Source organism: Hemicordylus capensis, chromosome 1 (assembly GCF_027244095.1).
Source record: "Hemicordylus capensis ecotype Gifberg chromosome 1, rHemCap1.1.pri, whole genome shotgun sequence".
In the NCBI taxonomy this organism is placed as follows: Eukaryota; Metazoa; Chordata; class Lepidosauria; order Squamata; family Cordylidae; genus Hemicordylus; species Hemicordylus capensis.
The window spans coordinates 255,425,808-255,439,225 of record NC_069657.1 but is presented as its reverse complement, the minus strand read 5'-3'; the positions used below and the strand labels follow the sequence as shown (position 1 = coordinate 255,439,225).

Genomic DNA, 13,418 nt, shown 5'->3' with positions numbered 1-13,418 from the left:
CAAGTTGGGGACCAATCTTGCTCTTTAAGTTCCCCGGTCCTCCCTGTACTGGCTCCTCTGCTGCTGCTCCCAAGCCTGGCCTTTTTCTGCCACCAGCTGCTGCTCCTGTCTTGAGCCCCCCCTCCCCCACTTCCCCCATCGCCACGTGGGCTCCTGCTGCAGCAAGATCGTGGGAATACCTCCTCTCTGGTCCTCTGCTCAAAAATGCACCCACCACCACTACCACAACTGTGGGCTCTGCCGCAGCAGAAGGAGATATTCCCCTGATCTTGCCGCGGCAAGAACCTATGTGGCGTTGGAGGGAAAGGTGTGGGGAGGACTCGGGATGGGAGCAGCAGCTGCAGAGAAGGGGGAGCGGTGGCAGGGGGGCAGTGGCAGCGGCTAAAAGGGCAGACTCAGGAGCAGCAGCCACAGAGGAAGCAACACTGGGAGGACTAGGCAGAGGAACATTTGCGGCAGCAAAAGAGCAGTGTGTGTACGTTGTGGGGGGGGGACTTCCCAGTGGCAGCGAGTGTGAGACTGAAGTGAGCAGCTGTTTGTGATCACTGCAGGAGGAGGGGGTGGGCTTTGTGCATGCAGCTTAAATGGAAGACTGCCGGGACTGAAACACTTTGAGAGCTTTGGTTGAAGAGTAGTATATTAATTTCCCTAGTAGTAGTAGTAGTATATTATTAATGTAGAACATACGTATTACCCATTATTACAAAACCTGAGCCTCAATATGCCTCTGTCTATTTCAATTTTTAAAAAAAAAACAAAACCCTTTCCCAACATCATTTTACTCTATTAATAAAAAATACTGCAAAACAGCAGCAGTCCCCTGGCACATATTATGTGTCCATGATAGTGAAGAGAACTAAGCAAACAGTACACCACAGTGCAGAACGAATATGCCCTGTTCTGATGCTCATTTTACTTGTTGTTCAAACACCAACCTTTTCACATTTCAGCTGCATTCTTAAGTGTAGATGTGCTATTCAGTCCAAACTCAAAATAATAAATTTTGAGTAAATGGGCCTAGATTCACACTGTTAATTTGTTTCTAAAGGGCAGAAGAGAATATTAACCCAAATACTATATTGAAAATAAAAGCAAGTAAAATCATTTAAATGCAAATACAAAGATATCATTAAACTGTCTATTAATAGCACAATGTATAAGGCTAATCCTTCCTCATAAGATGTTTGCATTGCCAGGAAAGGCTGTTTTAATTCACCTGCGTGGCATGTTGCATATCATAACACATCACACATTATTGGGAAATCTAGCTCAATAACATTTCCTTGATTTGCTTCAAAAAAGGTATTATTTGTTTACACTAGTTTAATTAAAGCATGCTCTTATCACATGAGTAGGAAATATGGTTCCCATTGTCCCCAGACAACATCACTATATCAGCAGGAATTTGAATCTATCTGAAAGAGTTGCTGTTCGATTTTACCTGTAGCAGGTTCTCCCATACACACAAGGTGTTCTTTTAGGTTCAGTTATGTTAGAGCTCAGTGGTGCATCTTGGTTTTCACTTAGATTAGAAGTTTCTGTTTCAGTAGTCTGATCTGGAGCAAGCTCTTGAGTCTCACCCTTCTGAACTGGATCTTGCAGTGCCTCATCTTGATTAACTTGCTCAGTTTTAGAGCCAACATTTTCTAGCCTGTTTTCCCTTTTATTTATTGTATCTGGGTTGAGTTCCAACTCTTCATTCTGAAGCTGCCGGTTACACTGCTCAACAGAACTTTCCGCTATCTGAGTTGCAATTTTGTCATCAGTCTTTTCCGTTTTTCTTGCAACCGGTTCAGTAGGTTTTCTCTGGGTATCCTGTGGAAATTAGTATGAAGTGCTTAATGAAACAATTTTAGTTTGTAGCTCTACTTTGCATCAGAATAGAAGCAGGCCTGCTCAACTTTTATCCAGCATTTTTATCCAGGCCCCCAGCTGCTCTTGGACTGCAACTCAAATAATCCCTAGCCACAGCAGCCAATAGCCAGGGATTATGGGAGTTGTAAGCCAACATCTGCAAGAAGGTCGAAGTTGAGCAGCCCTGGAATAGAGCCTACTTTGGGGGCATTGTCATCACAGTTTGAAGAGCTTCATAAACAAAACAGATACCTAGCCCAAGGAGCTTAGAAATTTATAACAGTGAGAAAGAAAATAAAGAGGAGGAGAGACTTGGAGGAGAAAACTAAGGGTTTAAGGTAAAGGTTACATAAAAAAGAAAATAATAAGGTGAACATTTATACTATTATTTAGGTTAAAAATATGGACCTTCCAAAGCTGTGCACACACTATGTGAGATGCACCCACATAGAAGGCAGCTTCCTGACTAGCGTGGCACTGGTGCTCAAGGAGAGGAGAGCTGGTCTTGTGGCAGCAAGCATGACTTGTCCCCTTAGGTAAGCAGGGTCCACCCTGGTTGCATCTGAATGGGAGACTTGATGTGTGAGCACTGTAAGATATTCCCCTCAGGGGATGGAGCCACCACTCTGGGAAGAGCAGAAGGTTCCAAGTTCCCTCTGTGGCATCTCCAAGATAGGGCTGAGAGAGATTCCTGCCTACAACTTTGGAGAAGCCGCTGCCAGTCTGTGAAGACAATAATGAGCTAGATGGACCTATTGTCTGACTCAGTATACGGCAGCTCCCTATGTTGGAGGAGGGAGGCATTTTCACCAATCTCCCCTTTCTCTTTGAAGCGCCCTGTGACACTTGAAAATATGTCCCTGAGGTGTCCTGAATTCCTAGTGGCACAAGGCAATTCAGGAGGGATGGGGAGATGGATGAAAATGGCACACACCAGACGCACCAGTGTTAGCCAGGAAGCTTTCTACTGAATGGGTTCATCTCAAATAGCAAGTATGCAGACTTAGTCAGGATTTCAACCACAACAAATAGGTTATCAAAGCATGAACTAATTAAATACGTGTATATAGTATGCTGCCTTCTGGAAGCATGTACTTTAACACTCATAATGTCAAATTTCTGTACAAACGTTTGATGAGTTGCATGCAAATAGAACGGTTCACATGCTGTTTATAAATGCTCCAATATAGGAAGCAAGTTTTGGTCGAACTTCTTTAAGTGATCTTTTAAAGAAAACAAGCTGTTAACAAATATGTCAAGTGCTCACAAAGGTGAAGAGAAGTTAGACTGAACAGTGAAGCAGCATTCCCAGATTAAGAAAATCAAATGGGAAAATTGAAATTGACTGTGAAACAGCATTCAAGAAATTATGCATGCCTCAGTGCTTGTGATACTAAATAGGGACAACACGCAGTGGAAAGCAATCCCAAGTGGCTCTCTGGATAATGTAGCTTGTTTTCCACCTGCATTATCAGAGACAGTCCCTATTGTACCCTGTAACACTCTTGCCTGCATCATGTCTAATTAGCAATCTGTGGAAAAATTCTGAGAATGATGTACTCTACTGTGCTAAGCAAAATATTGTGAGGTAAAAATTTACTGGCACTACACATACATCTTCATGATAGAAGTGGGAATATTAGAATCTGAAGTACTCTCTTGTGCCTAACTGTTGATTGATAATAAATGAAAAACATTTCATTCATCCATGAAAATCTCTCTTGGTTAAGCCACAGAAATATTGGTTGGCAGGACCATATTAAGAGTTCTGCAGTTCCCAGATTCTCCCTATAGTACTGAATTTTGTTTGTTTGTTTTGATCCCAAATATTAATATTTTGTTTTGATCCCAGATATTTCTTCCAACCAGAAGCTGTCACTTCTGTTGCTTTCACAAAAATGCCACTGACTGAAATCCTATGAAAGTTTACCCAGAAATAAATCCCATTGAAATCAATGCGATGTACTTCAAGTAAATGTGGTCAGAGTCAGGCTGTGTGGTTCTACTCCAGCCTTAAGGCATCAAACCCACAACAATTATCTGCCCAGCCAAGCAGGCCTATGCCTCATAAAGCTATTTGACCAACGAGGGCTAACAAACCATTTATCAGGAAGGAATTCTCTGTCTTTCCTGGTAATTGGCTTACTGCAAAACAGCTCTATTCCCAGAATGGTAGTTTGATTACACAGGCTGCCAAACTCCACTGATGTCTCCCAACGATTTAAAATCAGCTAGTCAGCTTGACTTCTGGAGAAGTGTGTGATTCTCAGAAGTGAAGCCCCAGGCAATATCCAGTCTAGTTAGTCACAGCTAAACACCACTGAAGTTGAGAAGACAGTTTTGTCATGACTAACTTAACTCCTATTAATTTCAACAGATCTTCACCATTATTAACATAGTCTGGATGCTACCCTCTATTGCAAAATGACACTGGGCTAGAAAGACTTTTCCTGCCAAGCACAGCCAAGTTAATACTATGCTTCTGTGTTGTGGGATCTGGTAGAGCTGCTAGTTCAGACTAGAGTTCATTCTCTCTCTCTCTCTCTCTCTCTCTCTCTCTCTCTCTCTCTCTCTCTCTCACACACACACACACACACACACAGCCCCATCCATCCACCCCCATCTCTCAACCCTTGCAACAGAGAGAGGATCCATTTAGATCTAGCCCTACATGAATAAGCTGCATGGACCCTCAGGCTCACACGGTCCTCTTTTTCATGCACAACAGTTGCTTGCTTCAAATGCTTGTTTGTAGAAAACTGCCAACTGGCATTTTATCCAAACAGGCCAAATAAGATTGGTTGGAAACTGTAGGAGAAGAATGGCAGTTCAACTCCCATTAGCAGAGCAGAGCCAGTTTGGGGAGAATTCAGCCAAGCAAGAGGTCTGGAGACAGTTCTTTAAGTTTGAAGAACAACAAGGATTTATTTAGAAGTTACAAAAGGATATGTGAAAAAAGCCTGCAGCTTAAGGCTGAAAGGGGAGAGAGACAAAACAAACAGCCTTCTCTGGAGAGACAAAATGGAACACTAAAAGAACCAATAGGGGAGGAGTCCAGCATATTTATCCATGACCCTAAACCCTCCCCCCAGTGGTCACTATGAGACATTGCAGCTGAGAGCCGATGCTGCCAGGGTCCTAGCTCCAACAGAAACAAGGATCAGAAGTAGGGATTCATTGCACACAAGGGGAGGAGGAAGCACATGAGCTGAGGGTCCCCAGGGCTAATTCATGTAACTTCAAACCATGCATGCCTTCTGTAGTATACACACACCATTGTTTTAAAGGGCATAGTCATATACACAGCATTGTTCACACAGACAGCCTGATTTGTTTTTCCTATTGCAATGGATGACAACTGTCAACTTGTCAACAGAACTGACAAGTTCTGGGATACAGTGAACTGCTGTTCTCAAACACACTGTTGTGCACCCAGCACTTGCCCTCCTGCCCTTCCTACCATGGACAACCAGTATCAGGAACAGAGGAGCAAGTTTTGTCCACATCCAGTTATGTCCCTGATGTAGTGCTTTGCTTTCTCCCCACTAAAGAAAAAGGCAGCCATTGACTTCTATCTCAGAAGCAGCAGCTTTACTCTGGGATGCCATCAAACATGGGCAAAACTTGGCTCTTGCCTGTTGAGTTATCAGTTACAGTGGTTCCCTTCTCCCAAGTTCTGTCTCACATGTTCATGCGAGAAAGAAACAGAAAGCCCTTTCTCATGATCAGAGAATGGGCTCTGAAGGGGCAAGGGGAGGAAACACTGCTGTGCACGAAATGTTTACCTCCCCTGAAGACGTTCAGTTCCTTCTGGCTGGGTGAGTGAATCGCTTGCCCAGATGGTCGCAGGGTGCTACTGGCAGCTGGGAAGTCTGGGGGCAGGAAGACCCCGGGAACTCCCATAATGCACCATGCAAGTGTGGAGTGCATTATGGGGAGCCTCCTGATGCAGGCCAGGAGACTACTTGTGCATAAGTGCCATGTGAAGCTGTGCAACACTGACACACAATCATTTAGCCCGCTTTCTGGGCTTCCTTGCACCCCAAACTTGGACTACGCAGTGGGCTCCCTAAGTGGGTTTGCCATCACGGCTCCTGGAGGTACACAAGCGAAACCAATACCAGGCTGGGCTTCCTTGGCCTGATTTTGGTTGTGCATGTGAATAGCTTCAGAGAGTGTGCTTAGGGACACAGTTGGAACAGGGACAAAATCTTCCTCTCAGCCTTGAGATTTATCAGCTAGCCCCTCCACACACACACTGAGCTCACGTGGTGACGTCTGGAACCCCTCTGTGCATAAAACAGCACTGCACATCATGGCCCTCACAATCTGTTCCCCTTTTATTTTAGAATTATAATCTAGTTTGGAATAATGAAAGAGAAAAACAAAACTGAAACAAATACCTGTTTTGAAAGGATAACATCATCACTTTCAGTAGTTCTTCGTTTTTTTCTTGATTCCTTTATTGTTTCTTCACTATTCCCTATTGAAAATGCAAAGGACACTGAACACCATCACTTTTGATACCTAATCTTAAAAAATGAGACTTTAAAGACTCTCTCTTTATTACGGTTAGACGTAGGCCACTGCAATTAATAAAAAAACCTCAGAATACAAATATCCATTTAAAATAAATAAATGATTTCCAATACTAAGGTATCTTTTAAAATTATTTAAATGGTTGATAAAACATCCTGGAATTTTTATTTTTTAATCTTTGCAGCCATAGCAAATAGAGTAACCATATAAGTGATATAGGGTTGGTCATCACCAATTCTGCCACTATATCCCAAAGTAATATATCTGAATGTTGCAGATGGATATGCAATAGGAATGGGCATGGAGGAAGAGAAACAGGTTGCTCACCTGTAACTTTTGATCTTTCGATGATCTGATATCATTCACAGTGTGGGCTTTGCACCTGTGCAATAGTCCCAGAAGGATTCCAAGCTCCTCAAAGTGCTCTGAAGCTACGCCCTTCGCATGCAGAGCATGCTCAGTTACTCCGGCAGCAGAGCACTTCCTAGCTCAGTTCCTGAACAGCGGTTGTTTGAAGGAGGACCTGGTCAAGTCGTTAAGGTAAGAAAGGTAAGTACATCCAAAGAGCGGTGAGCCAGGGTAGGTGTTGTGAATGATACAGGTGAACAGCCTGTTTACCTTAATAGTAATCCAGTATCCTTCACAATGTGGGCAATTAGCAAGCTCTCCTCGAGAGGGGGTGGGCTTGAGGATGCGTATTTAGAGAACTTTTAGTTCCCACCAAAAAGTGGCCCACCAAAAGGTGGTCTCAGCTGCAAATCCAATTTCTAAGCCATAACGTTGAACGAAAGGGAAGTCTGATGACCAGGTAGCGTTTTCTTATATCAGAAAAGCCAATACCAGAGAGATGAGCAGCAGAGGTGGCCATGGCCCTAGCAGAATGGGCTTTTACACTGTCAGGGGGCTTTATGCCTTGCTTGTCATAACATGTAGATTAGCTGGACCATCCATTCTGAGACTCTTTGTCGGGAGATAAGTTGTCCCTTGCTGGTGCCAAAGGCATCAAAAAGCCTATTGAACTTCCTGAAATCTTTAGTACTATCCAAGTAAAAGAGGAGAGCAGTGCAAACATCGAGGGAATACAAGGACGACATAGGGTTCATGTAGAATGTAGGGAGGACAATGTCCTGGTAGATATGAAAGTCTGTGAAAATTTTGGGAAGGAATGCAGGATCAGTTTGCATGACAACCTTATTGGGGGGAAAGGTAGTAAAGAGGAACATCAGCTCTTAAAGCGCAGTTCACTAACTCTCCTAGCAGCAGTAATTGCAATTAGAAAGGCTGTTTTCAGCAGAGTAGTTTAAGAGTGGCTCCAGGGTCCAAACAGCTTTCTTACTGGTGGAAAAAGATTGTTCAAACCCTTTAGAAACCTTTTGTAGTCAGGATGGGAGAACAATGCCTAAAGAGTCCCATCTGGAGTGTACTGTGGAAAGGGCGGACATATACTGTAGACTCTAATGGAGGAATTAGAAAGGCTAGAGTCCTTCAAGCAGATCAAGAACAGAAGGACCTGGCATATGGAGGCCATGGATTAAAGCCTTTAGACTGCACATAGCTGACAAATATTTTCCATTTACAGGAGTAGTTATGCCTGGTAGAAGCCTTTCTCTCATAGAGCAAAAATTTAGTCTAGAAGTTCACCCTCCAGGCTGTCATGTTCAACATGCATAGGTTGTGGTGAAGAACCTTTCTACTGTTCTGCGAGAGGAAGTCTGGACACAGATGGTGATGGAGCCCCTGGGACAGGAGAAAGAGGAGGAACCATGGCTGTCTCGGCCACCATGTCATATTATACATCTTGTTTTCTGTTGTAGGATTTTGCTAACAACAAGTGACAGGAGAGGGAATGGTGGGAAGAGGTAATACAGGTGTGAGTCCCATGAAATCTGGAAGGTGTCTCCCCCTTCCCACCACTGCCCTTGAACACAAGAGGGGACACTTTTTGTTGATGTGAGTTGCAAAGAGGTCCACTTGGAGAATTTCACACTGATGGAAGAGACTGAAAAGGATGCCATCGTTGAGCTCCCACTTGTGCTAGCAGGACAAATCTGTTTCCCTGCTGAGACTGTCTGCCAGTATATTGTCAGTGCCCTTGATGTGAAGGACACATCAAAGGCATGAATAAATAAATAAAATAAAGATGTGATGAAGGGTAAATGATGTTTTATGCACAAGTCCAAGACTTGGATAAACGAGTTGCAAAGGGACCAGGAGACCGTTCCACCCTGGCAGCTGATGCAAGTGATGGCAGTGCTGTTGTCCAATAGGGCCTGGAGCCCTGCTTGGTCTGGTCCTGGTGTTTGCTCTTGTGCAAGTTGTTTACCCTTTTGGTGGAAGGAGCATTTTTGTGAAAACTGGAAAAACCTTTTGTCATCTCTATGGTCAGAATGACTGTAATGATATCATGGTTTGTCATAATGTTTGAAATACTGAGATTAGGTTGGGAAAGTCTCAACCTAAAAATCAAAACCTTGATTTTTAGGGCATTCTATAGTCTCATCTGAGAACTAAAAAGACCTTCTCATCAAAAGGTTAGTCCTCAGTTTTATCTCTCATATCAGAGAGGAGAGGAGTGCAACCAAGCATGCTGACACAAGGAGACAGTGCTGGCCAGGGTACGAGATTTGGTTTCCATGATAATTTTCATTGTACTTAGAGTCTGTGATGTCTGCTGACTTAGAGAAGAGTTCTTTGAATTTGGCTTGGACAGGGTCAGAAGCCTTCTGTAAATCATCCTTAAGCCCTTCCCAGATAGCATTATGAGACTTGGACATACATGCCAAATAGCAGTTTTCAGTGACAAGGAGCAGGAGGAGATCTTCCATCCTAAAGAGTCAAATTTATGCCTCTCTTTATCAGTATTTGTGACCAGATTTATTCCCTAAAGTACAGTCCACAACTAATGAGTTCAGGGCGGGTGGGGGGCTTGAATAAGAATTTATACTCATTCTCTTGGACCCTATAGAGTTTTTCTAGACATTTGGAAGTTAATGTTGTTGAAGAGGGGGCATCCCAGGCTATTTTGGCTGAATTTATCAGCACTGGGAGCATGGGTAGAGCCACCGGGTGGGAAGCGGATGCAGAAGCCACAAAAATCATAGACTGGGCCCTTAATCCTTTGGACCGGGGATTTAGGTTCAAGGCCTAGAACTTTATCCAACTTGGCCACTTGAATGAGATATAATTTGGTTTCCTCAGTCAGAGAATTTGATGGGTTGTTCTATACATTCTCGTCCACCAAGGGGCTGGACAGATTTTTAGTATGCGTTGACTCATCAGAATCTGAAGAGGATGTGTATTCATCATTAGAATCAGGTCGTACAGGAATGGGAGTAATGCCCACAGGGTCTGTAGAAGGAGTGGGAGCAGTAATGGAAGAAGATTGACGTCCAGGCTGCACGAGTAGAGGTGTAGCCAGTTGTGTTGGTGGCAATGGCACCAGGGGTGGGTCTAGCAGGCATTTAAAGGAATAATCTGCAGGAGATTGGCACACAGGGCCTGGAGGCGTAGCCAATGACAAGCTTTGAGAGCTTCCACAGTTGAAATTTTTCATAATTGTGCAGCAGGGATGGTGAAGCCAGGTGTGTAAGGCTTTTGAACCTGCCCAGCTTCCTCACATAGCCGGAGTCTAGAGATCCAGGGTAACTCCAGTAGTCTAGGCATGTGTGATAAGGTGAGTATGTCAGTAATGAATAATGCAGCCTCTCTTTCCAATGTTGGGGTGGGAAATGAGAGGGAGAGCTGTGAGAGGTTGCTGTCATGGGGGAGTCTGGCAGAATCTCCATTGCTCTAGAACTCTTGTCATCAATGTCATGGCCATGGAGAGAGAAACCCTTAAAGGTTGGCCCCAATAGCATCATCAATGGCAAAATTCAAGATAGAGTCAATGTCCTGAGCATTCATCGGAAACTCCCTCTGAAGTCCGGTGTCAAAAGAGTGGATAAAGCAGCAGGCACAAACATTGGGAGAATGATGTGTGACGAGGCTGGTAAGGTCAGCGAAGCCAAAGAAGACAGGGCTGCAGTAAGATGCAGTGTCGGAAGTGATGTCGATGCCATTGTAAATACCATTGGAGGGAGCAGTGATGGAGATGTGGAAGCCTCTTCTACAATGGCCAGCGAAGTGGACAAGGAATGTGAATGAACAGCCTGAACAACAGTCGGGTATGGCATTTGGCAGGTGCTCAACATCAATACAGATGAGTCATTGTGGACACCCGCCAATGGCAAAAGGCAGCTCAAGATCATATCTGTCATCGAGGTTGACAATTGTGCTGCCATTGGAGGAGGCATTGAAAGATCCGATGGACCTTTCTGTGTCGACCTCAATGGTGAGGTTTTGCAGTGCTTGGGATAAGAGGTGGATTCCGATTCCCTATGCTTCTGCTTTTGTGATGTTCATCCTTCAACACATCACAAGGCTTTTTAAAAGTTGCTTGCATGGCTATGACAGAAGAGGTGGAAAGGATTAAGCCTGACTTCAATGTGGTCAATGTTGAGGGTGTCAGCTATTAGTGAACATGAAATGTGTGTCGGCAGTCTTAGGGCTTGCTTGTACAGCGCTGCTCTCAGATGGAGTTTTCTGCTTTTCTATGTTTCTTTTGACAACAAGCAGCAAATTTTACATGTGTGGGTGTTATGGTGCTCCCCCAAGCAGAGTAGACATTGGTCATGTTTGTCCAAAGAGGGGAGGATCCTGAGACAGGAAGAGCAGCATTTGAAAGTCTTTTTAGAGTCCATAAGCAGCCAAAGTAGAAGGGTTGAGACAAATAATAGTCAGAAAAATGGTCTGAGATCTAATAAAATGAGGGGTTGAGACAGAGGTTGAAAAGGAACTGAGCTAGAAAGCACTCTGCCGCCGAGGATACTGGGCGTACTCTGCACATGAAGGGCAGAGCTTCAGAGTGCCTTGAGGAGCTTGGAATTATTCTGTGGGGACTATTTCACAGGCACAAAGCCCATGTTGTGAACAATACCAGATCACAACTAAGATCCATGTTTCTTAAACATTCTTCTAACCTATAAGAAGTCCACTGACAATCAAGAAGCATCTTATTCTAACATACAAGTCCCAATCTAGACACTTCACCGACTTCATGAAGTTTTGCCTTTTCATGTTATGTTTCATGTTAGTTTGTTAGGCATGTTACATGCAGGTGGCATGTTGAATATCCTGCTCTCCACCTCAGAAATCTATGTCACTAATTCCATGACAGTTTGGTGTGATGTCATTTTCTTATGGCATTGTGTAATATGCTGCTCGAGTGGACATGACTTGTTCACCTATGTAGTTGTTGTGGTTCCTGGAGTTGCTGATCCTGCAGCGACTACCAAGGCTAATGTTTCAAAGTTTCTCAAAGTATTGGCAGAGTTAGTCTGGCTGAGCAGTGTATGCAATGATGCCATTTGTATCAATGCAAGTATGAGTAGTGACTTGAAGCAAGAGCAAAATATAAATGTAAAAATATATAAATAAATTTTGGGAAAGGGAAGAAATTAAAGAAGAGCTTAAGTTTAGCCACCCTGGGGTCTATGTGACAAAAGGCAGCCTAAAATTACAAACATAAATAAAATAAGTTATGTAACATAGGAAACCTTCTAGAAGAGCCCGGGGGTGCTGGGTGGGCGGATGACCTTAGAAAGTCTTGCTCAACCTAACATGCCATGCATCAATGAGGCATCAGAACGAAGAACAAACACAGAAATCTGTAGTGATCAGACTCCCCTCCTGCTAAAGAGTTAACCGTAAGTGAACCCTATCTTGACTGACAGGCTAGTGAACTCTAGGGCTCAGCCAATCAGCACACCAGGTGGGTGGGACCTAGAGAGCTGTTGCCAGGAAGAAGCGAGTCCTTTTTTGAGAGAAGCTAGGCTGGAGGTTCACAGGAGGACATGTGGCCATGTTGGTTGGCTACAGAATAACTCTACAGATCCTTGAAAGACAGGAAGCTTATATTCCCAACAGAAGTTTGGTGAATTCAAGGGGGAAAGGAAGCCAAGGCTAGTGGCTTCAGAAGCTTAGGGCAAGAGAAAGTGGTTTAGTAAGTGTTTGCATTAGAATTTATGTTTCTTTGGTGTGTGCTTTTCCATATTCCTGATATGCTTAGATTATTGTTTACCTTTAACATAATTAAAAAAACCACTAGCCTACGCCCATCCTACCTAGGGCATTGCAAAAGACTATAAACATTTAAGCGTGCATTAAGGGAACCTATTTTTGTAATCCTACTAAGTATTCTTAACTGTACCTAAAAACTGAGAAAGCCTTAACGGAAACAGTCTGTAGTAATTGAATAGAACTGGTTTTTTAGTTCTTTATTTTTTACAAGTCTTGCTGAGTTGCTTTTTAACTCAGGAAAAGAGGGGGTCAAAGGGAGATTCCTCTGGTGCAAACACATCCTCAAACGCTATCAGTTTTCTCATCACGTGTAGCTTGCACATGGAAGATTTTTGTACTTATCCAATAGCACAATAAAGAGAATATTCTCTGGGATTCCACCCCAAGCCCAGGGAGGTTCAAGCTCTGTTGGCAAGAGGGGTGGTGGCAGCATTGTGAACCTACTGATAATACAGAATAGTTTTAGGAGAAACCTAGCCAGGCAGCTCAGCAGGGATGATTCAGCACTTCTTTCCCTCACATGAGCTTGCTCTGAAACAAAGGCTTTAATCTGCTACACAATCATACACTTTAGTCAACATGTCTGCTCATATATATAGATTTGGTCTTAGCCTTCTCAACTGAATTACAGCTTAATGATTTCATGGTCTCAAAACAGCTGGATTTTTTTGCTAAGCACATGCATGTCTTTCACCATACACTATACAAATATATATGCTACAATTCTGCAAGATCAGTGGCAATGCAATCTGTGTGTATGTTGTACAAAAAACACCACAAGACTGTTTACAAGCACTACCTTTCTCCTGCATGCAAAGAAAAGAAAAGAAAATATGGGTGGTTAGTTATACCCAGTAATGCCATGTGAATGGCTGAAATTGACGTTTTATGCTTACCTAAGAGAAAAA

At 43.4% G+C, this 13,418-nt stretch overlaps 1 protein-coding gene across 6 annotated transcripts in view; it reads right to left on the bottom strand.

Moving 5' to 3' along the window:
- The window catches only part of APLF (aprataxin and PNKP like factor), a 61,830-nt gene that overhangs the window by 24,144 nt on the left and 24,268 nt on the right, over positions 1-13,418 (bottom strand). For all 6 annotated transcript variants that reach the window (XM_053284503.1, XM_053284500.1, XM_053284499.1 and 3 more), the window contains exons 6-7: positions 6,258-6,337; positions 1,442-1,815 (exon numbers count right to left, since the gene is read on the bottom strand). In XM_053284503.1, coding sequence (XP_053140478.1) covers positions 1,442-1,815; positions 6,258-6,337 — 454 coding nt within the window. The remainder of the gene's footprint in view (positions 1-1,441; positions 1,816-6,257; positions 6,338-13,418) is intronic.